A 24,593-nucleotide genomic window follows, 5' to 3' on the forward strand; every position below is an offset into this window, starting at 1 on the left:
TAGATGTTTTTAAAGATGTTTCGTTTTAATATATTTTAATATGTTTTTATGATGATTTACAGTGTTTTTGTTTGCTGCCCTGAGTTCCTACTGAGAGGAAGGGTGGGATATAACAACAACAAAACAACAACAACAACAACCTGGCCTTTTCTGTGGTGGTGCCCACACTTGGGAATGAGCTGTACCCAGAAATAAGGCATGTGCCGACTTTGATACAATATTAGCATGTGGCAAAAATTTGCTTGTTCACCATGGCCTTTACTGGCTATTGATGCCACCTATTGTAATATTTTAAGTATTTTTCACTTTGTGTGTGGTTGGGCTTAATTTTAATTGTATTTGAATATTTTTGCATTGTATTTTATAATACTGCTGTATACCACCTTGAAATGGCTGTGTAACAGATAGTATTATAAATATAATAACTAAATAAATATGACCAAGGCCTAGTTTAGGTCTTCCATGAGGTGATCCTCTTGACAGATGTGATTCAGATAGGATTGTGTCAGACAACCTGTTCAAAAGCCACTGTGATCCTAAATATTAAATTCCTAATATTATAATGGAAACATACTTTTCTCCACTAGATGGCATGGTATAACATTTGTAATAATTCTAGAACAGGTAAAAGCCCCATTTTAGCCATCACATGTAGATATACACAGTTTTCCCATGGTTACCCTGTTGCATTTTGCATGTCTCTCTTATATTCTAACAACATGGAAACAATGCAAATTTCTTATAATCAAACAAAATATTTTATTATTTACAAAAAACAAATATACAGGTACAAATAAGGGGAGGGGAGGGAAGTCCATCTCATTATCTTCAATGTCACAGATCAACATATTCATGATATATGCGCACCTCTGATCTTCTAACACTCTGAAGTGATCTAATGCTTTCGCTCCTTGTTCGCATGTTTGATTTCCTGAACAGCCTTCGTGAAAATGATCTACACATGAAAAAATAGATAATTGGATCTAGGCACACATTGCATGCAGACAGGAAAAGAGTCACTTCCTTGCAGTAGTACAGGATTTTGTGTGCTGAATCATCTAAAAATTTATCTAGATGACCAAAAATAAAGGGCATTCTGCACAAATGATATGGTAAAAAGCAAGTGAAAAATACAGCTATAACCACTCTTATGCTTTGGTTGTGTTTTCGTTTGCGACTTGAAGAGCTGATAAATTGTTTGTTTGATTTACAGATATACTTGGATATTTCAATATAACATCCTATTAATACTATCAGTACAATGATAAACATGCTGTTATTGATGTAAATGACAGCTTTGTGCCATTTGACTCCCAGAGGACTCTTCAGTTTTAAGCAGTCGCCTACATTTTTCCTAGTTGGATAACCATTTGTAAAGATCATATTTGGCAAGGCTAAAAATGTCATCACAATCCAGACGCATGCAGACAGAATCTTGGTGAAAGTGATGCTGTACATCCTGGAATCTCCAAATGGTTTCACCACTTTTAGATACCGGTCAATACTAATGAGTCCAAGAAACACAATTGTAGTGTACATGTTGGCATAAAACAAAACTGTTGTATACCGGCACAGAAAAAAATTGAAGTGCCATGGTGCCAGCCTTGAGTCCTGAATGATTTTAAATGGAAACGTCAGGGTCATCAGCAAATCTGCAACCACAATATTTTTGAGGTAAAAAATAAAGCTTGTCTTGTTCCTGATGTGGAAGAAAATCCATACTGCCAAACTGTTCAGTAAGATGCTTGCCAGGAATATGAGGAGGTAAAACACAGGCAAAACAATGGTTGTAAATTCATTACTGGTGGAATTCCCAGGTAGTTCTTGCGAACAATTGTTTAAAATGCTGCTGCCTTGACCCAGGTGATGATCTATAGAAATGATGGAAAGAAATGGTCTAAGTTGGTTTACAATTGTAGCATCCTTTTAAAAACAACAGCTTCAGATGCTTTGTACACCTGAATCAGTCTTATGACTGATAATAATTAAGAGCCATGTCCCAGAATTGATGCGACCAGAAGGAATCCATAAGATGCTTGTCTGAACACTCACACATACATTTATCACATATATAATATATATGTTAAATATCTGGGTTTCAGTAATTGTGGAGCATGTAGAAAGGGAGCTGTCAGACATGATGGATGGGACCCTCCACTTTCAGAGGTACTTTGCCACTGAATACCAATTGCTAGGGAGCAACACCTGGAGGTGGGTATTCCTTTTATTTCTGCTTGTGAGCTTTCCTGAAGTATATGGTTGGCCTCTACTGGAAATGTGATGCTGGAATTGCTAAATCTTTGGTCTGATCCAGCAGGTCTCTTCTTATGAGGCTAGCAGAGTAAGTTGAGGGGAGTGGCCCTCTGCTGTACTCATCGTTCAATAAAATTCTTTATTATGCTACGGTGTATGTACACTGTGGAAAAGGACTTTAGACCATAGCTCCAGCAATGAGGTGGCAGGGTGTGCATTGTTTCAAACTGCAGCTGCAGCCAGCTGCACAAGTATGCTCAGTGATTCAGATGACTAAGTTCCTGTCTGCATGCAAAGGATTGTTTGGGAGACTTAGTCAAGTACACAAAGAATGTTGATGAACAAGTAAGGATGGAACATAAATATCTGCTGTGTTCATAACAGTTCAGCAACAGAACGAGCTGCCTAAGGAAACTGTAAATTTTACTTTTTTTGGAGGCTTTGAAGGAAGAAGGCCACAAGTCAAGTGCTAAGTATGAGACTATGCAGGCAATGCCAGGACCACAGATCATCCTGCTCCTGACTAGTCAAGCTGTACACTCCTAATCTTTGTTCTACTTGTGGTGCCATGCTGCAGGGTGTGCACCCTTGCCTATCAGTTTGGACTGCATGAGGCCTCTCAGTCACATGACTCATTGGGCATATGTGGCTTTGTAGTATGTATCGAGGAGCACCAAGTGCTTGAGTAAACCCCTAATTACCAGTCTAGACTCATAAATGCAGGAGAAACCTATAGATGTGAATCTATGTGCATACACAACTGCCAAGTAGATCATTGCTGCTATCAGCATTGATAGCACTGATTTGCTTGTGATTTTATGGGGTGAACAAAAGTGGATAACATCTGCATCAGCCCTAAAAACACATTCTTTAATTGTCTGAAAGGATCATGTTCATTATTCATTAAGTGTAGAGACATACTCGCTCTTCTCCCAGTTCCATTGTCTCTCTACCTCTCTCTTCTGGAAATGGGGGCAAGCGACGCTAGTCAACCCTGCCTCTTTTTACTGTAAAACCTAGTGGGAATAGCTTGAGTGCGTTTTTTTAAATTCAGCTTCAAAGAGATTTCACAACTGATCAGCAGATCAACCCATTCCCCCTCTGGAAATGCTCTGTTCTGGCAACTAGTATGTTTACAACCTTAAGAGTGTCATTCTTAAAATGACAAGGCTAAAAAGTGGAATAAACACACTTTGTGGTTTTGCCCTACATAATCTGTGTGAATAAGAACAGTTTTAGCTGAGCTTACAAAATTGCTTTAGTCAGATCAGGCATCCACCCTTCTCTTCTCATAGCCAGGATGCTTTTAAGCACTGTACAGGAACATTATAAGAACCACTAATAAAAGTTTAGGCAATTGTTCTTTGAAAAAGTATGTGGGAGCTGTTACGTAAGTGGCCAGTTTATGTCGTTTGCTGGAGAATGCATGTAAAACCACTGATCTATATTAAGTGATCCCATGAAAAGGCTGTTTGAGTTGTATTAGACAAACTATAATAAAGCCTCCTTTACCAATGATACAGTATTATCTGTCCAATGAAGAAACTCCAAAGTGAAGATTCTGCTCACTGGCCTGGTTCGCACATAGTGCTAAACTGTGGTCTATTAAAGTATGCCTTAGCATTATGGGTTAGCAGCTTAACTGTATATTTATGGTTAAAGGCCACTCATTAACTAAGGCTTCTAGCTGGTTTATAAACACTAGCTGACATTAACCACAGCTTAGTGATTTGCGAACCCAGACCTCTTTCTTAACTATGGTTAAGAAGCCGTCATTGCCTCAAAAATACATAGCTGTGAGTAAAGAGTGGCTCTTTCTGGTTTCTGTCTCCTTTAATGGGAAAAGTGGGGGGACATAACATACCAAGGTTGAGGTGACTGTCTGCTAGATCTGTCAGCTTTAACAATGCTTTAGTGAACATTAACTATGTTAACCTTGGTTTAGTACTATGTCACTGTATCCCTTGATTTCAAGAGAGAACTGGCTTCTGTTCACAAACAAAACCCCTTTATGTGGCACTTTTAGTGACTTTAGGCTTTTTCATTTCAGTCTGAAGACTGTGGAGGCTTTCACTATGATTTAGTTTTGCAAGCCGAACATTTGGAGTTTTGCAACAAAATTGGGTCCATAAGCTAAATTCAAGAGCATATACTGTCTGCATTTCAGATGACATGATGTGTGACAAAAGAAAAACACACTGACTATTCTGCTTAGAATGAAACTCAATGGCAGCCTCAGACATTTTTTCATGGCACTTAGTACACTCTGCCCATCTCCCTTTTGTCACTTTGACTTTTTTTTTTACACTAGAGGTTGGAATCAGGAATAAAGCATTATTTTCTGGACCTGTTCAAAGCAACTTTTATGTTGCTTCTTGTAACAGCCCTAATGAAACTGGATTTAGCTAATTAAAGAGTTTGCCTTCTGGCTTCATGTAACTGCATTGCCTTTAGTGTACACAGATTATGCCTAACCTTGTGGGAAGGCCTCATTTTACTTAAATGGGGCAACCAAAGTTCAGTTATGAGTGGTAATTCATATATAAAACACTATTTATAATTAATAACTTCATGTTAACCAGGCTGGGGGACTTAGAAATGTGCACATTGCTGGAGTTGGTGTGTATGATTTACTGGGAATCCTGTGATTTTTTAAAACATAGAAGTAATGTTGATAATAAGGGTTTTCATTAGGGATCCACCTGAATTGTGATTGTGACAAAAAGGTGTGTGTGGAGTAGAGGAGCTCTATTTATTAGAAGGCCGGGGGGGTTAAAATGATGAGCTTTTGGGTTTGGTTAGAATGTTAAGCTGGAATTGAAGTAATCAAACCACCCTGTGGTTGTATTTCGGAGATCTTATAAATGACTGCTGTTATACGTTTCATGAAACTTAACTTACAAATTTATACTGAAAAAGTAGGCACAACTATGTAAATTATTAAATCCTCTTTAAAATGCTCTATTGGGAATTCCTGATCTTTAAAAAGTTATTTACCTGGAAGCTTCACATATGACATGTTACACCCCATTACTATTGTTGATTTGCAGGTCAAATGCTTTTCAGGAGACACACTGGTGGCAATTGATCTGGGGTACATCATGGGTTGTACAAGTTCTAACGTCTGAAAAATACAGGAAGTGAAAATATTTACAATATGCAAACACTTCAGTGTCAACAGCAGCATCTTTTGGCATCTGGCTAAGAGAATGTGCAGGGGGTGATGGAGGCTCTGATATATACTATAGGTTTCTTCTGTTTATAGGTCTAACAAAATAATGAACTCAGCTGCATCTTGACCCTTAAGAGACAACTCAGATGTGGTTTTTCTTCCATGGTGCTCATCTCCATGTAAGGAGGAAAAAGGTGTGCACTGTCATCTGTGAAGTGCATGCATTGGCTTCCCAGTTAGTCTACTTGCAGGAAAACACTCACACTGAACATAAGAGACATTGTAAAGTGTTTGCCCTCCGTCATACACACAGTGATGTATCACTGTGAAGAATCTAGGATCAGCCCTGATTCAGCAAAAGTTTGGTACAGTATCACAGCCTGTGGCAATGTTTTTATAATGAACAATCGTAGTGCAGTTCTCTCCACAGCTGATACCTGTCCATTTGTTAATTGCCAGCTCACTTCCCAGTTCCCATTTTAAAAAACATTATACTGATGCTGTTGCCTGTAGCTTGCTGACGTTTTAGATAAAAGCTGGGGTTTGCTGTCCAACACATCACAGATGCCTTAGCCTCATTAAATCAATAGGATTCAATATAGTTATATATTTATTAAATTTATATGTCGCCCTTCCTTCCAGAAGAAGTCCATGGTGGCAAACAAAAACACTAAAAGCAGTCTAAAACCTATTCAAACAAAACATCTTAAAAAACATCTTTTTAAAAATACAGCTTTAAAAACATCTTAAAAAAAAAAGCTTTAAAAACATCTTAGAAGTAATTCCAACACAGATGCAGACTGGGATAAGGTTTCTACTTAAAAGGCTTGTTGAAAGAAGAAGGTCTTCAGTAGGCACTGAAAGGATAACAGAGATGGCACCTGTCTAATATTTAAGGGAAGGGAATTCCAAAGTGTCAGTGCTACAACACTAAAGGTTCGTTTCCTATGTTGTGCAGAACAGACCTCCTGATAAGATGGTATCTGCAGGAGGCCCTCACCTGCAGAGCGCAGTGATTGACTTGGTATATAAGGGGCAAGATGATCTTTCAGGTATCCTGGCAAGCTGCATAAGGCTTTGTATACCCAAACCAGAATCTTGAACTTGGCCCAGTAACTAATGGGCAGCCAGTGCAATTCTTTCAGCAGCGGGGTGACATGTTGGCAATATCCTGCTCCAGTGAGCAGCCGCGGCAGCAAATTTGCACTAGCTGCAGCTTCCGGACCACGCCCACATGGAGCACATTACAGTAATCCAACCTGGAAGTTACCAGTACATGGACAACAGTTGTCAGGCTATCCTGGTCCAAAAACGGCCACAGCTGTCTTACTAGCTGATGCTGTTAAAAGACACTCCTAACCACTGAGGTCACCTGGGCCTCTAGCTACAAAGATCCAGGAGCACCCCAAGACTACAGACCTGCTCTTTCAGAGGGAGTACCACCCAGGTGTATAGTTGTGCGGGGTCTCAAGGGGTCTTTAGACCCTTTATCTTTTGGGGAGCAGGTTCCCAGCAGGATCCCTATGTCTCCAGCATTCTACAAGCGAATCAGCATGAAACAGGAGTGTATTAGCTACTGAGAAGAGCCTTCTAACATGCTTCCTTTTCCTTTCTTGCTGATTGGAGCCAATCAGAGTGAAAGTTGGTGAGTCAGCCACTGAGAAGACTCTTCTCAGTGCTAACACCCTCCTCTTTCATGCTTATTGGTCCCTAGGTATTAACAAGGATCTCATTCTCAACCCACAGCAAAACAACCAGGGAGGGGGCATTGCTGTGATTAACAAGAAGGGACCCTGCACTTCTGAACTGGCCACTACACTACTGGTTCCACCCCATCCAAAGCTGGTAATTGACCAATTGTCTGAACTTGGGAACCACCAATGCACAGCACCTCCATCTTGCTAGGATTCCGACTCAGTTTATTGGCCTTCATCCAGCACACCACAGAGTTTAGTCACTGGTCCAGGCTCCTTCATGGGTAATCTAGAGGTTGATAATCAGCAATATCTGACAAGATAAAGGACTCTTGACTCACATAATCTTCATCCCAGGCTAAGTTATTGTGTAAATAATATTGGGGTTCTTACTCTGGATTAATGCTGTTTCAAAGAGAAACACAGCATGAAGTGAACAATATATGAAAATGCAACATTCATTATTATATTGTAAAGTAAACCTATAGGAGTTTGGGAATGTGATAGCATGGAAACCAATAAAAAATAGGGCATTATTTTCAGCCTACCTACTTGCTGTTCTTGATGTCCCATCTGACTGGGTATGCATAATTTATGACCTACAAAGCCAAATCCTATTCTGAAACTATGTGTATCTGCCTACCAAGGGCTCAGTAAATCTGTCGTTGCTACCTGCCTAGGAATATAAACCAAAAGGTTGCTGAACAACTGCAAGACTGCCATAAATGGTGGCATTTGTTTGAGCCTCAAGGTGTGTTACCCTGCCCATGCCCTATATGGATTAATGCTTTGGGAGCATTACAAATTAATTGCATTTCATTTTGTATTTGGGTTTGATATGTTTCATGTAATCAATAAATTATGAACACAGATTATAAAAAGGCAGGGCCACAAAAAAACAATAGTTTTACACAATGTGTAATTATTCACAAAAAATAACAATGATATAACCACTTTTAGTCACAATGATAAAATACAATATACATTTTAAATCACAAGTCATGCAGCATCATAGCCTAATTCAAATAGATGCTTCATTTGCCAAACAATGAGATAAAATGGCTTCTAAACACAGTAACACTGATGCAATATATATTGACAGACTGAACAAAAGACTATGTGGCCTATTACAAATAAACAACACTTTCAGTTGCCAAATGTGTTTCGACCATGCAGTCTTCTTCAGTGGCTCATATTGACTGTTCCAGAGTGGATCCAGAGCACACAATATCTCAGACTTGTTAATACCAGGGTGTGTGCTCATATAATTTAGGGAACTATTGTGAAAAACTCCTTAAGTTAGCAGACTTAAACAGACCAAGTAAGAAATATTCTGGTTAAAATGTTCAAGCAACCATCACTCAAAGTATCCATCCACCTATTAAAAAAAAAAATCCATTGCCTGTCCAACGATCAATGAGATGCAGCCTTTCAGGCTTCAGTTGTGAAAGTTCAGCACCTTGGTTGGACTTCCGTAGGAGACACTTGACTTCATACATTGTGGTCTATGATGACACTGAACAAGGAGAAAGTCCCATGCTCCCAGCTTGCTGACATAGTAGGTAGCAACTTCATATGTTTTAGGTTTCCTCTTTTGCCAAACACCTCCCTTTTCTGTCCTTTCTTAATAGAGAGAGTTCAAGATGTCTGGATCAGTTTCAATATTGATATTACCAGCAATTTGCTCCCTGAAGTGGCAAGGCAGTGGTTTACCAAAGCCACTGAAGAAAAGACAAATAGGGACTTCAAGAACATTAAATATTTCAAGAATTTTAAAGCTGCAGTTTAGGAAAGTGCTTTCTAACTCAAGGGGAGAGAAGAAATTGAACTAGTTGCCCTGGAAGGTGAACATCTGTTTCCTCAGAACCATTTAAGAAAAAAAAGCAGAATGAGGAGACATCTTCGATGACATTGTGGGGTTTCCCATTCTAATTCAATGTATCACCACTACCCTATTTGACTATGTCTCATCACATTATGCTAATAGGGTCATTTTTCTAGGATGCTTCATGTCTGTCACAGAACTGATTTGTGTCCCTTTGTGTATGTACGCAGCTGAAAACCACAAGCTGAATGATGTATGTGGCCAGAAACATGAATCTGATTCATGCACACATCATAGCTTTTCATTGGTACATGTAAAATGGTTTGCATTTTGTCTATATCTGTAAATAATGTAAAGTGGCTGCTGCGGGGGCGAGACTGTGCTGGGACCATCAACGGGCAAGCTTTTCCACCTGCCTTGCCCCACCCCTGCTCTTAGTAACATTTTTCTGGGGACTGCCCTTTACCAGGAAGATGAATGCTTTTGGTTTGCTGTTCTTGTTTTTTTAGAAATGTTAGCATTTTGTTAGGGTTTTTTTTTTGTAAATTGTATTGTTTTTATTTATATTTTGTATTTGTATTTTTATTTGTGTGTAAGCCGCCTTGGCCGAAAGGCAGCCTAGAAATAAAACGTAACATAACATAACATAACAAAGTGTCAAGCAGCAGAATTGTTCTCATACAGAGCATTCACACAACATGGTAAGCTAAACTTTACAGTCCGTTACACCAGGCATAGCCAATGTGATGCCCTCCAGATATTGTTGGACTACAATTTCCAACAGCCCTGACTGTTAGCCATGCTGGCTGGGGCTGATGGGAGCTGGAATCCAATAACATCTGGATGGCTCCAGATTCCTCACTGCTGTCCTATACAGTGAGCTGGGATTATTGTGTCCTTGACCAGATAGGCTTAAATCATTCCTCCCTAAAATAAAATCTCCCTAAAATGTACAATAGCAATAATACTAGGGCTTATTTTATAATCTATTATAGGCTTCTAAGTGACTTCTGCCAACTCCTACCAATAACCTGTCCCTTATAACAGCTGCAGTAAGAATGGAGGCAGCTGATATATCCAGGCTGAACCAAAGTGCAAGAGTTCCTGTTGTTTAAATCAGTTTTCTAGGAGACTGGAGCCCAGTTTGGGTGTTGTGTCCATGTGACATCACATGAGGGGGAAGAGTGGGGATGACCTTGTTGGCCCCACTCCCTCCATCACATCCCCACATGTTAAAAAAGCAAACATCTGCAGCCAGCAAACTTCCATTCTGGGAAGCCAGTGTTGGAAATTACATTAAAAAATATGGTGCTCACCAGAAAAGGCTACAGGACTCAGGGGATTCCCCCTTGAAGGATATGTCCCTTTAAACATCTGCAGCCAGGAGCCATCTTGACTCATGGAGGGTCCTTCTGCAGTTTAGGATCCTAATCTTCCAGGATTCTAAATCAAGAGATCCCTACTGCATACATTCATCCCTCCAAATCATGGAGAGTGATGGGGTTAGTGATAGAGGGAGTAGAGCTAGTGCAATTGTCTTTGCTCTTGTGATGGATTTGAATAGGGCTTCATTGAAAGTGGAATTTGAAAGAAAGGTAATACTGATAACTCTTGAGGAATGGGGGCATATTTTGGATAGTGAAGACAGATGGGGGAGCAGTAAAGGCAGGAGGATAGAAAAGAAGCCAGGGTAACCAGCTGTGCTTGGCACAAAAATACCTTCCTTTTGTGTGTCCTGAAACTTCCAACTTTGACACAACACTGCACTTCTAAGCTGCTATTCACATGTGTGAAGTCTAGAGGCTTGCTTGTTTGCTAAGCTGGAACTAAGCTTTTTAGGCCGCCCATTTTTTCCTGATCTTGGCTGTTGCTCAATGATCCCATCGTGGAGACCTGTGTGAGGCCCTTAAAGTGGTGAGAGTACTGGGCAGTGCTCAAGCATGCCATATGATCGCGCTATCCCCAATTAGTTTTGTCATTTTATAATGGTGCTTTCTCATTTGGTCTCTTTGTTAACTACCATTGATAATGGTAGCCATAGCATGAGCATAACAGGTAATAGCTTTCTAAATAATTTAAGCACCATAATACTTCCCTTCATGTCCTTGTAGCGAACTGTTATGAGCCTTAAGGGCATTTGTGTCTACAAATACCACATATGATCAGATGGGAATTTTATAACACTTAACAGAACCAACATCAGTTTCACTGTCATGGTATAGTCTTTGTGAAGACCTCTCTTACTGCTCTTTATTATACAACTTTTTATTTTAAAAAGGGTAGTATGCTGTTCTGTATGTGTTTTATTTATTTATTTATTTATATTTATGGGACAGTTGTGAGAATGATAGTTGAGAGACCAGAAAAGGCAATCCACATTGAGATGGTATTGTATATGGAAGGGACCAAGACTCACCTAGACCAACTGTCCTTTCAAAACTGGCATCATGAGAACATAAAAATAGAAGAAGAGCCTGCTGAATCAGGCCAATGGCCCATCTTGTCCATCATCCTATTCTCATAGTGGCCAACCAGATGCCATGGGAAGTTCACAAGCAGGACCTGAATACAAGAGAACTCTCCCCTCATGTGGCTTCTGGCAACTGGTTTTTAGAAGCATACTGACTTTGACTATGGTGGCAGAGCACAGCCATCATGGCTACTAACCATGGATAGCCTTATCCTCCATGAATTTGTCTAATCCTCTTTTAAAGCTGTCTAAGTTGGTGGCCATCACTGCCTCTTGTGGGAGTGAATTCCATAGTTTAATTATGCACTGCGTCAACACTCCACAAATCAGTTTATGCCTTGAGTATGAATATATTTTATCACTATTGAATCCTACCTTTCCTCCAAGGAGCTAAGTGTGGTGACCATGGTGCCTTTGCCTTACATTTTCACCACAGTGCTCTAAGGTGTACATTCGACTAAGAAGGTGACTTGCCCTAGTTCAGTAAAATAATTGCAATGTCTTGCATTCAGTTTTAATTGTTTCTTATTCTAAGCCAAGTAATCCTGACCAGGTGTGGCCAGACTCCTGCCTTTAAAACAACCCACACACAATATTTTTATAGTAAATATTTTTCTTTTTGCTATTTGTGATGTCAACAGAAGCTTAGTACAGTATTTGTTAATTCAAGAGAGAGAGAGAGAGAGAAGCCTACTTGGCTGATCCAATAAGAACTTTAGTGAAGAGGAATGATTTTACCAATAGATGTTTTATAGGTTGTGTTGCTACATATTTCACATCAATAGTGTAAAGCCTCTGCAATAAATATGTGTAAAGTATACATTGCTGCTTATATGGTGTAATTTGTTGTCATTAATGTTGACAGACTGGTTTTTGTATATGAATGACACAGCTAAATAATAGGTTACAGAACATACTGAAATTACACAGGATGATGGGTTAATAGTAAGTATAATGACTAGGGTGTTGGATTATTGACCTATTTAAAACCCATCAAGGTGATGGAGATCACTGCATGGAAGCCATACAATGCTCAGTTTGGTTTCTCTTTCCACTCCTTATTTGGTTTTGGTTTTCCAGCATCAGGCTGTATTTTCTTCAATTATTTAGGTTGTATTTTACTATTTTTTAAAAGAGTTTTGAAGTTTTGCAACACTTGAACCTTGGTACATGTTTTATCACTATAGATTAATGCAAAGTTTAGCCTTTAAAAATGTTTAAAAGGAGGTATTAGAGCACTCTAAAGGTTTCTCCTGTGTTCCAGCCATTTCATGAGTTTCTTCTATAATGAGCAAATCATGTTGTTGCTGCTTCAGCAACCAAAGTGTGCTTATCCCATCCAGTATACATTTTGACAGTACCTATTTACCAGGAACAGATTGTTTTTGGTCCCTATTCCTAAAATCATTGACTTGGGATAGAAACACACTCACTGTTGTTGGTTCCAGTGTGTTTCCACCTCTCTCTTCTGAAAACGGGGGCACATGACGCTGGTCAAATCCTGACCCTTTTTACTGTAAAACCTGGTGGGAGCAGCTGGAGTGCATTTTTTAAAATTCAGCTTCAAAGAGATTTCATAACTGATCAGCAGATCAACCCGTTCCCCCTCTAGGTGTGGCTAATGGAAACTCTGTGTTCTGGCAATGGGTGTGTTTACTGCCTTGGATCCTAACTAGATGACTGTGAATGGAAGGTTTCCTTGTGTTCATGGATAAAACCAAGATTCAGCAGAGGATTCTATCAGTAAAAGCAACTTCCTGCATTCCAACTTATATACGCTTAATGCACCATGTACAACAAGGGACTTCCCATTTCAAAGCCTGCAGTTACTGTGAAATATTCTGAGCCGGTAAACATAACTGTAATATAACATGTGTGTTAACTATACCCTTAATAGAAAGAACCACCACCCTCCTTGGCTTTTAAGTGAATGGAGGAGAGGCTATAATACTGTAGAATAAATGAATATAGCTAGACAGTAAATGGTCTTTTAATGTTTAAGAGTGGGGGGGGAGAAGGATGTGAAGTGGTAAATACACAGAAGAGTTGAAAGCATGCCTCTTGTTTTCATCTGTGACATGTTGGAGGCTATGAAATTATTGGGCTGGTCTTAAGTAACAAGTTAGTTTGGAGATGCAAAGGGAAGTAGTGTAGGTCTCCGGAATAACAACGATGCAGGTTCCTAGGTAGGAGGGTGCACAGCCCATTGTGAGGGTGCATAGTGAATCTGGATACTGGAAAGAACAGCTGCAGCTGCAGATCTGGTCTGCCAAGCAAGGAAATGAGGTTTTGTTAAAATAGGCATGGAAGAGAAGCTGATGTTGCTCAGCATTGGACTGTGGAACGAAGCCTGGCCAGGGGTGATAGATTTCTAAAATGAATGCTGTAATTAAGAAAATGAATTCTAGACTTTCTGTTCCTTTAATATATGCCTAGCCATAGTTCCAAATGGTCTTTTAATTTTAGTAATTGTCTGTTGATAGAATAACAAACATGACGTTATTTAGAAGGTGACCTATTAAGTGTAACAAGTACTCCGCGCATGTTAACTTTTCTAAAATAGTAGAATAAAACAGCCTCTCCATTCTTCCTCCAGGCTTCGTTTCTGTCTGTGTAACCTATTGGGCATACATGTCTGATTTCTGGGGACAGACTTTCTACTCCTTTACTACCAACCACGTTCCTTGTTCCATAAAAACCTACTTCATCTGCTCCATTGCCAACATAGGTACAAATTCCATGGAAAAACAGCACAAATTTAATAGCACCACAAATACTATACCTCAGGGAATCAAATGTGGTTTGTTCTTGGCTAAAGCTCATGGTTAAGGAAAAAAGAGCTTAACCACGATCCTGGGATCAAATGGCATACACTAAGCTAAACTTTGAGGACCTTCGCTGAGCTGCCACACCTTGCTGAACTAAAATGACCAGGGAGGAGCAAAGTGGCTGTGGTCTCTTTCCCAGGAGCCTGCAAGTTTGCACGGTCCCAGTAGGTCATAGTTTGGCTTGCTATGATGTACAAATGCAGCCACTGAGAGACATGTTGGGGGAGGAGGAGAAGGAAATATAAAATAAAAATTATTCTCTGCTTAGAGCCTCTGGATTAGCAAATTCTGTCTAAAGCTGAATCATAATACCCACTGAGCCTCTGTCTTTACTTAGCTTGGGAAAGCTGAAGTATGAAACTCTCTGCCACAAGGAAGTCATTGTGAAATTTTTAAGAGTAATTTTCAAAGAGGGATTCAGTAACGATAGAAAATTATGTCAGTAATTGCCAGCTGATTATGCCAAACTCCACCTCCATTTTGTGACTGGCTCTGTCCCTGGACCACCATTTTGTGACTGGTAGGCCTCATAATTTTCAACTCTCTCAGGTGGGCCTTGGGGATAGAAAGTTTAAGAACCCCTAATTTAGAGGTTTTTATGTCAGCTTCAGTATGGTATGCAGAAACTGTATCTAATATATATCCTCTGTCAGGATATGGCGTCTACTTTTTTCTGTAATACTCAATGAGTTTCTAAGAGTAGGTCCACGTAGAGCTTATTGTATTGGTTAATGATTAGTCCTCTGAAGGAGAGAGCTTCTTTGACTGCCACTCCAAGCATGTCCTAACCAGGGGCCCAAGATGACTGACCAGGTCTCCTTTACTAGGTATAACATGTAAAAATGGAAATGGGATTGCCTTCAAGTTGATTCTGACTTATGGCGACCCTATGAATAGGGTTTTCATGGTAAGCAGTATTCAGAGGGGGTTTACCATTGCCTTCCTCTGAGGCTGAGAGGCAGTGACTGGCCCAAGGTCACCCAATGAGCTTCATGGCTGTGTGGGGATTTGAACCCTGGTCTCCTAGGTTGTAGTCCAACACCTTAACCACTATACCACACATAACCTGTACCCTGTTCCTAAAGACATAGGTAGTGATTCAAGGATCCCCATACATGTTAATTTTTGCTCCTACCCTCTTAACTCTCCAAATACTCATGTACACATACAGTAGGGCCCTGCTTTATGGTGTTCTGTTTCCGGTGTTCCGCTGATGCGGCGGCTTTCAATTAGGGGAAATTCCCCTTTTTAAAGCTGCTTTTGCGGCATTTTGGCATCATTTTTGCGCAACGTGACCCATTATAGTCAATGGGTTCTGCTTTATGGTGATTTCCACTTTACGGCGGGGGCCTGATCCCTAACCCGCCATATAAGAAGAGCCCTACTGTATAGCATATGTGTATATTAAGCCTGTTCACATGTATATACCATTTAGAGACTTGAGAAACATGCTGGACTTTAATCATTATATGAAACCCTACTACTGCTTTGGAAGTAGTGTTACTGACTTTCACAAATCATCCATCCACAAGGTCCCGCATTCAATGCCTACATTGCTAATTAAAAAGGATATAATTTATCAGAGCTGGGGAAGACCATTCCCTACTTGAGACTCTGAGAGTCAGAATACACAATACTTGTATGATGGAACAATGGTCTGATTTGTGCTTCTATTTTATTTTATTTTACAGAATTTATATACCACTTAATCATCCATAACCTCTAAGTGGTTTACATGGAATAAAACATGTTCACCAAAATTGATAAAATCAAATGTTAAAAACAAGTTAATCTAAAAACTTATCAAAGTATAAGTAAAACCAGCAGTTGCTAAAAATGTACATGGGGAAAAATAAAATTACATGTTAAAATTATGTGCCTGGGTAGGCATGCTTCTAGTGTGGGTATATGTAATGGTGAGGTTCTCTTGACCATTCAAAGCTTCAGAAACCATAGAAATAATCACTGCAGTTAATTTCCATCTGCTGCCTGAGACCTTCTTGCCATCTGACCAAAAGTCTCTCTTCTGTCCTTTGCTAACTTTCTTTTTTGATGTGTTTTATGTAGTTGGCAGACTTGAATGCAGGATGCTCATGGAATTGGAAAACTGTAGTATATTTCTTTTGTGTTCACTTTTGCCTTTTGTTTTCCTTTCTGTTTAACATGCGTCCTTTCTTCACATGTCTGCTTAGAATCTAGATTTTCTGTAACAGGGATGGGAAATCGGTGGCCCTCCAGATGATATTGAACTACAGCTCCCATCTGGCAGGAGCATGTGCAGGAGAGACTAACAACATGGGGCATGGGTTCCCCATCCCTGATTGTATATGAATTTTTTTAAAAAAACCATGTAAACAACATGGTTGTATTGGAGACACAAAAAGTCTAAAGAGTTGACCTGGTTGGAATGCAAGCCAGTGGCTGTCTTTTGGATAGACTGGTTGGATGTGCTATGTGTTTCCAGTCCCCACTGTATAGATGAGCATGGACTGTATAATATAAACAAATCACTCCAATAATGAATGTTGGGGCTCAAGCTCCACACCAAGAAGTTGGGGAGCTGCCAACTGATCTGCCTGTAGACATTTGCTTTCAAGCTTTAATAAGTGAATTGCAAAAGCAACTGAAAAATTGGTTTTAATCTCCCACTACAGAGAGACTCCACAGTCCCCAGATTAAGATAACACCAGGGTGCTTTGGTAGTTCTATTAATCAGTGGCTTCTAAACCATTGCTTTTAACTTGCAGCTGATATTGAGCCAGGAACGGTTGGAAGTGAGAGAGAAGTACCATATGTCTAAAGCCAAAGAAGCAATTATAAGGGATTGGGAGGGGAGGGAGAGATTAGTCAGTGTTTCTAGGGCCCTGTAACATTCGCCTTCAAATGTCTGCACATCCAAAGCCATCACAGGGTCTGATGTCAGCTTGATTGCCTCTTCAGTCAAACGAGATGTGATGCGGCCCATAAAGAGCCAGACTAGATGTGATGGGGGTTGGAGCCCCATCCACATGAAGCAGGGATAGAAGAAGGCTATCCTTAACAGGAAAAGAAGACCAAGAGGGAGGGGAGCAACCCACTATCAATGTTTTACTTCACATGCTTTTTTGCTTTAAGCCATTTTCTTAGTTCATTTTCAGTATCCAAGCCAGGCTAGAGGGGGAAAAAACCCTGCTTAAAGCAATAGGATATAGCAAGGTAAGCCAAGGAACAGGAGATGGGTTTCTTTTCTGTCCCCTGGGCATTCCTTTTCATGCAAGGGCATGAAAGGCTCTCTGCTTATATGAATTGGGCAGGCATGTGGATAAAAAACATGTGGTTGCTCTTTCTTATTTCGTTTGGCCCTTAGTAGTTATGGTTGCTGGAGATGGAGCTTTGACTCCTAAACATGCTTTAAAAATGTCTTAAGACTTACTTTTTAACTTGCAGAAATAGGTAGCACAGGATAGAATGCAAGCAGGGATATGTTTTAATTTAAATACTTGGAAGCGTTTCTATAATAACATTTGGTAGTTGCTTTACTATGAGAAGGCATTTCCAGTGCACTATTTTCATTATACATTACCTTCTGACCTGGTTTCTAGAATGACCTCTTATTATCTGGTTACACTTGTAAACTTTACACTTAGTTAATCTGGCAATCCTTTTTTTAAAAAACCGTCAAAGTTGAACAGTGAAGAAAATCTTTCTGTCCAAAGAATCTCCTGCAATTTCTTAACATCCCAATCCATTACTTCTGTCATTCTGCACATTTATAACCCAGTATTTGCCAACTGAATAGCTACTCTACTCTGCTAATTATAATAAAAATAGAACCAAGTTAGAATTTTAAAAAAATCTCAAAGCAAAAAAACTTGCCTCGTCTTCCCATTTTCACATTCTGTAGTGTTCTTAGTCTGATGTAATTAAGTCCAGAACAGATTGTAGCATCATGTCGGACTGACTGATGCCTCTGTGAACTGAGTAGAATTGTATAACACAATGCATTTCAAAATGCCAGGGCTCCTCAGGAACCTTGGGAATTGGAGCAACCCAGACAGCATTGCATGCTACTACATGTACAGAGAACTGTGTGGCTGGTGAGTTAACTCTGCCGCAAGTTCTTTATAGGGTGGGGAGTGAAAGAAAGGCACCTGTGGTTAGGGAATGCAGACTAGTGTTTGTATGTGTGTACAAGGGGAAGAACTATAAGACAAAAGGACGCTGAAATGTGATGAGAAAGAGAGACAGAGGCTGAAAAGTTGTCAAGAAGTTCAGAAACAGGTCACAATCCTTTAGGTTCTTCTCACACATACTGTGAGACAAAAATGGCTTCTTCCCAATGACTTGTTTGTTGAGCATTTATCCTGATTTGTTTGCAGAGAGATCAGATGACTTTGGCCAATGAGCATTCCTTCTGATAAGTTTGCAGGGAGAGTAGATGATTTTGCACCAGAGCAAGTGTTATCCCACACTTTCCACTGCATTTCCCTATCACCTTCCGTATTGCAAAAAGTCCAATATTTGGGGGAAGTAGATTTGTTGCACAGGAGCTCCAAATCAGCATTAATTGTGCAACCTGAATGTGCTGGTACGGGATTGAATCCAACCTCAAAATAGCGACAGTCTGGAATCACCCAATAATATATTTCATGCATGCCGCTTCTCTTTCCCCTATATTAGCATAGACATTTCTAGTTATTTATCTGCAACTGGTAAACCTTTTACTGCCTGCGCAAAAGCAAAACCTGGTCTATTAACCTATGAAGAATAGTGAGAACCTCAGGATTAGCAATGGAAGAAAGATGCATGACCAAAGAAAGCAAACAGATGAAACCATTTTGGTTCTGGTTTTGAATGAGTAACAAAGGCATCCAATTTCAACCTGATATACTGGAAAGCACACCTGTTTTTGTAAAAACAGTGAGGTACCCTTGTTGATTTCAAAGCAATAGAAATGTTGCTGTGTAATCTTTGAAAAGTCTGAAGATTTAAATTATGTGTAATAAAAGTGATACCACTTTGTATATCCAAAAGATTGGGAACATGCTGAGTATAATCTAAGCTGTAGAATGTTTAACATGTTGGACACTCTGGATTTATCAGTAAACTGTTGAACACTCAAAACAATTACACAGTACAGGAGTAACTCTATTGGTACGTAGCCTACTAAAGAAGCAGCTACATTCATGGCGTGTTAAACTGAGCTTTTAATGGCCTTGCATTTGGTGGCTTTCAGAGATTCTTAACCTGGCATGTTCTAGCATGATTTCAGAACTTATGTATTATTAGTACAATTAAGAGAATATAAGTTCAATACTACTTTTGCTGAGGAAGACCCAGCAGATCTAAGATCAGTCTTTGAAGTCATTTTTGAAGAAGTTATAGATTCCCAATTTCATGATTGCCTGTTACACAACGTGAGCCTATAACTTTTTCAAATACTACAAAGAAATGCTTTTGTTTTTCAGCTTTTGGAGCCCATCAAACAAAATCAGTCTATACTAGAGTTACAGAGCAATGCCTAAACATACAAACACCTTGTTTTGACGGCTTGCATTTCACCCAGGTTAAACATTCTTAATGATTTAAAAATTAAGGTATAATTAAATTACAGTCTTCCATTTTTCACTCTTGAGGTAAATACAAAAAAGTACCTGTCATCTGTGTTGCTCTTCATTTGATTTTTCATTGTTGCTTGTAGCAGTGTCTCCAGGATGCATTATGTTCTCCACAATATTAAAGTCCTGTTTGTTTTCACTAAGACAAGAAAAAACACATGCCTTGGGCTGAAGTATACAAAGTAATGTGGACTTTAATTTGAGGTAGGAGTAAATGAGGCCTTCAGTTCATATGTGCTGGCTTCTAAGTCCTTTACTCCTGATCTGAATGGTCCCAGCCAGAAAGAGCTTGAGCGACAGGCTCTCTCAGTCCTGGGAATGACTCATGAACTAGTGTAGGTGAGATTTGGAAACCTGGGGCTCACTTCCTGTGTCTAGAGTAAAATTAAACTGACAGACTGTGATTCAATTGTAACATAGCACTGTAAAGAGTTGGAAAAATGTTTTCCATTAATATAAGATGCCTACAGAAGTTATATTTAATTTGAGGATATTATGAGTGAGCATGAAATATATGTGAGAAACAGCATTTTAAAAAGTAACGTAATCCCATAAAAGGTAAAGGTGTCCCCGCACTTGTAGTGCAAGTCGTTTCCGACTCTTAGGGTGACGTCTTGCAACATTTACTAGGCAGACCATATATATGGGGTGGGATTGCCAGTTCTGTCCCCGGCCTTTCTTTACCCCCCCAGCATATGCCAGGTACTCATTTTACCGACCACGGATGGATGGAAGGCTGAGTGGACCTCGACCCCTTTTACCAGAGATTCGACTTCCTCCTTCCATTGGAATTGAACTCTGGCCGTGAGCAGAGCTTCGGCTGCGTTACCGCCGCTTACCACCCTGCCCCACAGAGAACTGAAAACAATTCAGAGTGCAATTTCCATCAGTCGCAGTGTGCTGATATGAGCTGTAGTCCAAAACGTTTGGAGGGCACCAACTGGTGAAGGCTGCTGTAGGTTATATTCATTGTGTTATACATTATTGTAGGATTAAACATTGAAGAGTCTTGTGACACTTTTTGTAAGATTAGTGCTGATCTGGGCGGTTTGGGCATGTAAGGCATCCTTACTGGGCTTGAAGAAACAGAGAATGCAATAATTTTCTCACAGTGCTTATGACATCTGTGCAGAGTTTGGGACAATTGCTTGACCTCACTATTCTGTAGAATTGACCTTGTTAAAAGCTTACATTTTTTGTGATGCGTTTCATAGAAAAGAGCTGACTTCATGTGAGAGGAAAATTGCCTCATGATGCACCCATGGGTGGTTCTTGATATCAAATACCTTTGTAGGAGCATATTCCAAAACTCATTAGTGTTATTATTTACTGTGCTCCAAGATGAAAAATGGGCTAAAACCGACTCACAGTCTCTTCTTCTTACTGAAATGTGACATTTTTTCTCAGAAAGCATCTTTTTTAGGTAAAGCTGGGATGGGGAAGCTGTGGCCCTCCAGATGTTGGACTATAGCTCACATCAGCATCAGCCAACACGGCCAATGGTCCTAATGGCCAGGAATTATGGGAATTGTAGTCCAACATTTGTAGGGCTAGTTTTCCTACCCCTGAATGAAACCTTCATTTACTGGGGGGTGGATGGGGTGGATTCAGCCATTTTGAGTTCACATATGATTTGTAAATAGGAACATACTGTATTCTGTGGAGTTTTGTAATCAGATCTGTTCTAAAATAAGCAGGATTGGTTCTGTAACTGAATTATGAAGGACGATATGTGGGAAGAAATGTAAATATGCGTCTTGGTTGTTGTTGTTATTAAAATTTATATCCCGCCCTTAATCCCAGAAGGGGCCCAGGGCCACAAACCATTTATTTGTTTGTTTGTTTTATTTATATCCCACCCTTCCTCCCAGCAGGAGCCCAGGGCGGCAAATGATAGGGCATCTTTTAAAAAACATATTGAAAACAATTCCAACACAGATGCAAGCTGGGATAAGTTCTCTGATTAAAAGGCTTGTTGTGGGTTTCCAATGGCCACTGTGAGAACAGGAAGCTGGACTAGATGGGCCATTGGCCGTATCCAGCAGATTCTTCTTATGCTCTAAATAGGAAGGTCTTCAGTAGGCAGCAAAAAGAAAACAGAGACGCCTGTCTGATACTGAAGGGGAGTGAATTCTAAAGAGTAGGTGCCACAACATTAAAGGTCCACTTCCTATGTTGTGCTGAACGGACCTCCTGATGAGATTATTTCCGCAGGAAGCCCTCAGGAGACAGTTGTACATGTCTTCATAATGTCCCAAAGCATATATTTTTGTCTCTTGCACTACTTTCAATGTAACATAATTACCTACTACACCCGTGATCCATGCACATACAAGTATAAATTTGCATCTGAGTTACAACAGATCAGGGCTTCTAACTCCCTAATTTGGGAGGAAAAAAACCTTCTTGTTGTTGCTGTTGTTAAACAGTTGAAAGTCAGAAATCCTTGGCAGATTATCCAGTGATCTGCAATAGAGCCTGCCTACTCTTGCCATAATAAATGTGGCAAGATGCATCTACCTGTGTGTGTATTTCACTTTCCTGAAATGGTTTCTTTGAGTTTTAAGCATGCTACGGGTGTTTGCATTGCATGGCCTTTCTTTTCATCTGTCTGGGATCATGCAAACTGTCACTCTTTGTTTAAATCGTACCATCCTGACAACTGCTTTAATTGCTGTGCTTTCTGATCCAACCACAAGTGGGAACCCACAGGCATGACAAACATCTGAGGGTGCCTTATGGACAACTAGATGTGAGAGACCATTCATGCAATGAGGAATTGCATGAATGGCTCTTTCAGTGTAATTTGCAGGTGTGGAGATCTAAGCCAGATCAGCACCCTGGTGTGTGTGTGTGGAGAGGGGTAGTGGCCTCCTTGTGCCTGCTATTTGCATTGGGGAAAGCTCTCATTCACTTCATGAATGGCATTGTGGTCTTCATTTAGGGCGTTTCCAGACTATTGCTATTTTTTGGTGGGACTCTATAACTCACCAGCAAATTCAGGTTGTGCAATTAAGATTGATTTGGAGTTTTTGCACAATAAAAGCCATTTTGACAGGTAAGCAATATATAAATTAATATAACAACAACAGAAGCAGCAGCAACAATATCAAATCCGCTTCCTCCCAAAATCAGACTTTTTGTAATAAGGAAAACTATGGGAAAATGCACTGGAAAGTGTGAAATAACATTTGCTTGATGCAATGTCTATCCTCCCTACAAATAAATTAGAATTAGAATTAATGCTCAATAAATACCCAGTGTCAAACTTTGTGCAAACAAATGCCCAATTATCTGGAAGCATCCTTTGTTGTCAGTAGCAGGTAGATCAGGCAGGAATTGTAGACCTTGGATAGCTCAAAGCCGGCAACTTGTTGCAGGTCTGGATCCCAACTGAGGTCTTTTATCCTTCTTGGGTCAGAGTATTCCACCCAGGTCTTGTCCCCTTCCTGAAGAGTGTAGTCCTCTAGTCTGGAACCTACCTAGATAACATTTTGGTCATGTCCCACCCTGTGTTTTGCCTATGCTGGTGAGCAGGTACTGGGGAATGTGAGGCCCATGGTGTAGAGGGAAACAATCCCTCAGAGGAATCTGGTTCAGGGATTGCTGCCTCTAGGAGTCCCAGTTTGGGTATTTCTAGCTAAAGGGGCTCTTAACTGACAGGTTCTGTCTTGGGCACAACTGGTGCTCTTAATCTGTCTGGCTCATCCTCCTCTGAATCCTGGTTCCTGCTTGAGGTTGGGCTGGTAACTCACATCGCGCAAATGAATGTTGTTCCTCACTTAACCTCTGAAAACACATTAACTCCTCTTTGAAGCAATTTTTTTGGGGTAGGGTGACCACTTACACGTTGCCGAAAAAGAGGAAATGCATACCGAAAAAAAGAACACAGGTTTGCATAATTTAGATTGCAATATTGTGGATACTTCCTGGGAGTAAGCTCAACTGAACACAGTGGGATTGACTTCTAACACGCATAGGACTTCACAGTTCTATGTACGGATGAAAATTTAGAAATAATAACTATAATTTAAATAGAGATATAGTACCCCTCACCACTGGGACCAGCGTGTTATGTACCTGCTCAGTCTGCTGTTCAGGTGCTATATGGGCAACAACTATATTCTGGAAAAACTGGGAGGGTCTGAGATCTCATACTAGACTGTGTTCTGGCTGGTCAGACAAAATGAGGGCATAACCTGTAAAGTTGGCCAGAACTGGGTATAAAGACAAATTTAACCACAATCACCCCTATCCTACACTTCCATGCTTGTTCAGAAGGCTAGATACTTATTGTCAATTGAAATGCATATATAAGAATCATAGAATAGTAGAGTTGGAAGGGGCCTTTAAGGCCATCAAGTCCAACCCCTTGCTCTATGGAATTTGCTAACTATGGAATTTGCTCCCACAAGATGCAGTAATGGCCACCAGCTTGGATGGCTTTAAAAGAAGATTAGACAAATTCATGGAGGACAGGGCTATCAGTGGCTACTAGCCGTGATGGCTGTGCTCTGCCACCCTAGTCAGAGGCAGCATGCTTCTGAAAACCAGTTGCCGGAAGCCTCAGGAGGGGAGAGCGTTCTTGCACTCAGGTCCTGCTTGCGGGCTTCCCCCAAGCACCTGGTTGGCCACTGTGAGAACAGGATGCTGCACTAGATGGGCCACTGGCCTGATCCAGCAGGCTCTTCTTATGTTCTTATGTTCTCAGTGCATTAACTTCAGTTGCATACCATTCTGAACTCCCCATAGAA

General features: G+C 40.2%; 3 protein-coding genes across 7 annotated transcripts in view; 1 reads left to right on the plus strand and 2 right to left on the minus strand.

Moving 5' to 3' along the window:
• P2RY14 (purinergic receptor P2Y14) overlaps positions 1-19,963 on the minus strand; it is a 53,855-nt gene extending 33,892 nt beyond the window's left edge. The window contains exon 1 of one of the 3 annotated variants that reach the window (XM_061637047.1): positions 5,251-5,336. The gene's annotated coding sequence lies outside the window, so the exon portion shown is untranslated. Of the gene's footprint in view, positions 1-5,250; positions 5,337-19,875 lie in introns of those variants that run through there. The other 2 variants (XM_061637046.1, XM_061637045.1) reach the window with 2 other exon arrangements.
• The window catches only part of MED12L (mediator complex subunit 12L), a 366,394-nt gene that overhangs the window by 152,260 nt on the left and 189,541 nt on the right, over positions 1-24,593 (plus strand). The window lies entirely within an intron of this gene.
• On the minus strand, positions 790-19,964 carry GPR87 (G protein-coupled receptor 87). 3 transcript variants are annotated; one of them, XM_061637041.1, is made up of 3 exons: positions 19,876-19,964; positions 5,251-5,377; positions 790-1,871 (listed from the first exon to the last, which is right to left on the minus strand). In XM_061637041.1, exons 2-3 carry the CDS (start codon positions 5,354-5,356, stop codon positions 835-837), a joined length of 1,143 nt encoding a protein of 380 aa, XP_061493025.1. In that variant the 5' UTR covers positions 5,357-5,377; positions 19,876-19,964; the 3' UTR covers positions 790-834. The 3 variants fall into 3 exon arrangements, with proteins under 3 accessions (XP_061493025.1, XP_061493026.1, XP_061493027.1); XM_061637042.1 differs by lacking the exon at positions 19,876-19,964 and adding an exon at positions 18,098-18,195; XM_061637043.1 differs by lacking the exon at positions 5,251-5,377 and having other exon boundaries at positions 19,876-19,955.

The sequence above is a fragment of the Rhineura floridana genome, chromosome 7 (assembly GCF_030035675.1).
Source record: "Rhineura floridana isolate rRhiFlo1 chromosome 7, rRhiFlo1.hap2, whole genome shotgun sequence".
Classification (NCBI taxonomy): Eukaryota; Metazoa; Chordata; class Lepidosauria; order Squamata; family Rhineuridae; genus Rhineura; species Rhineura floridana.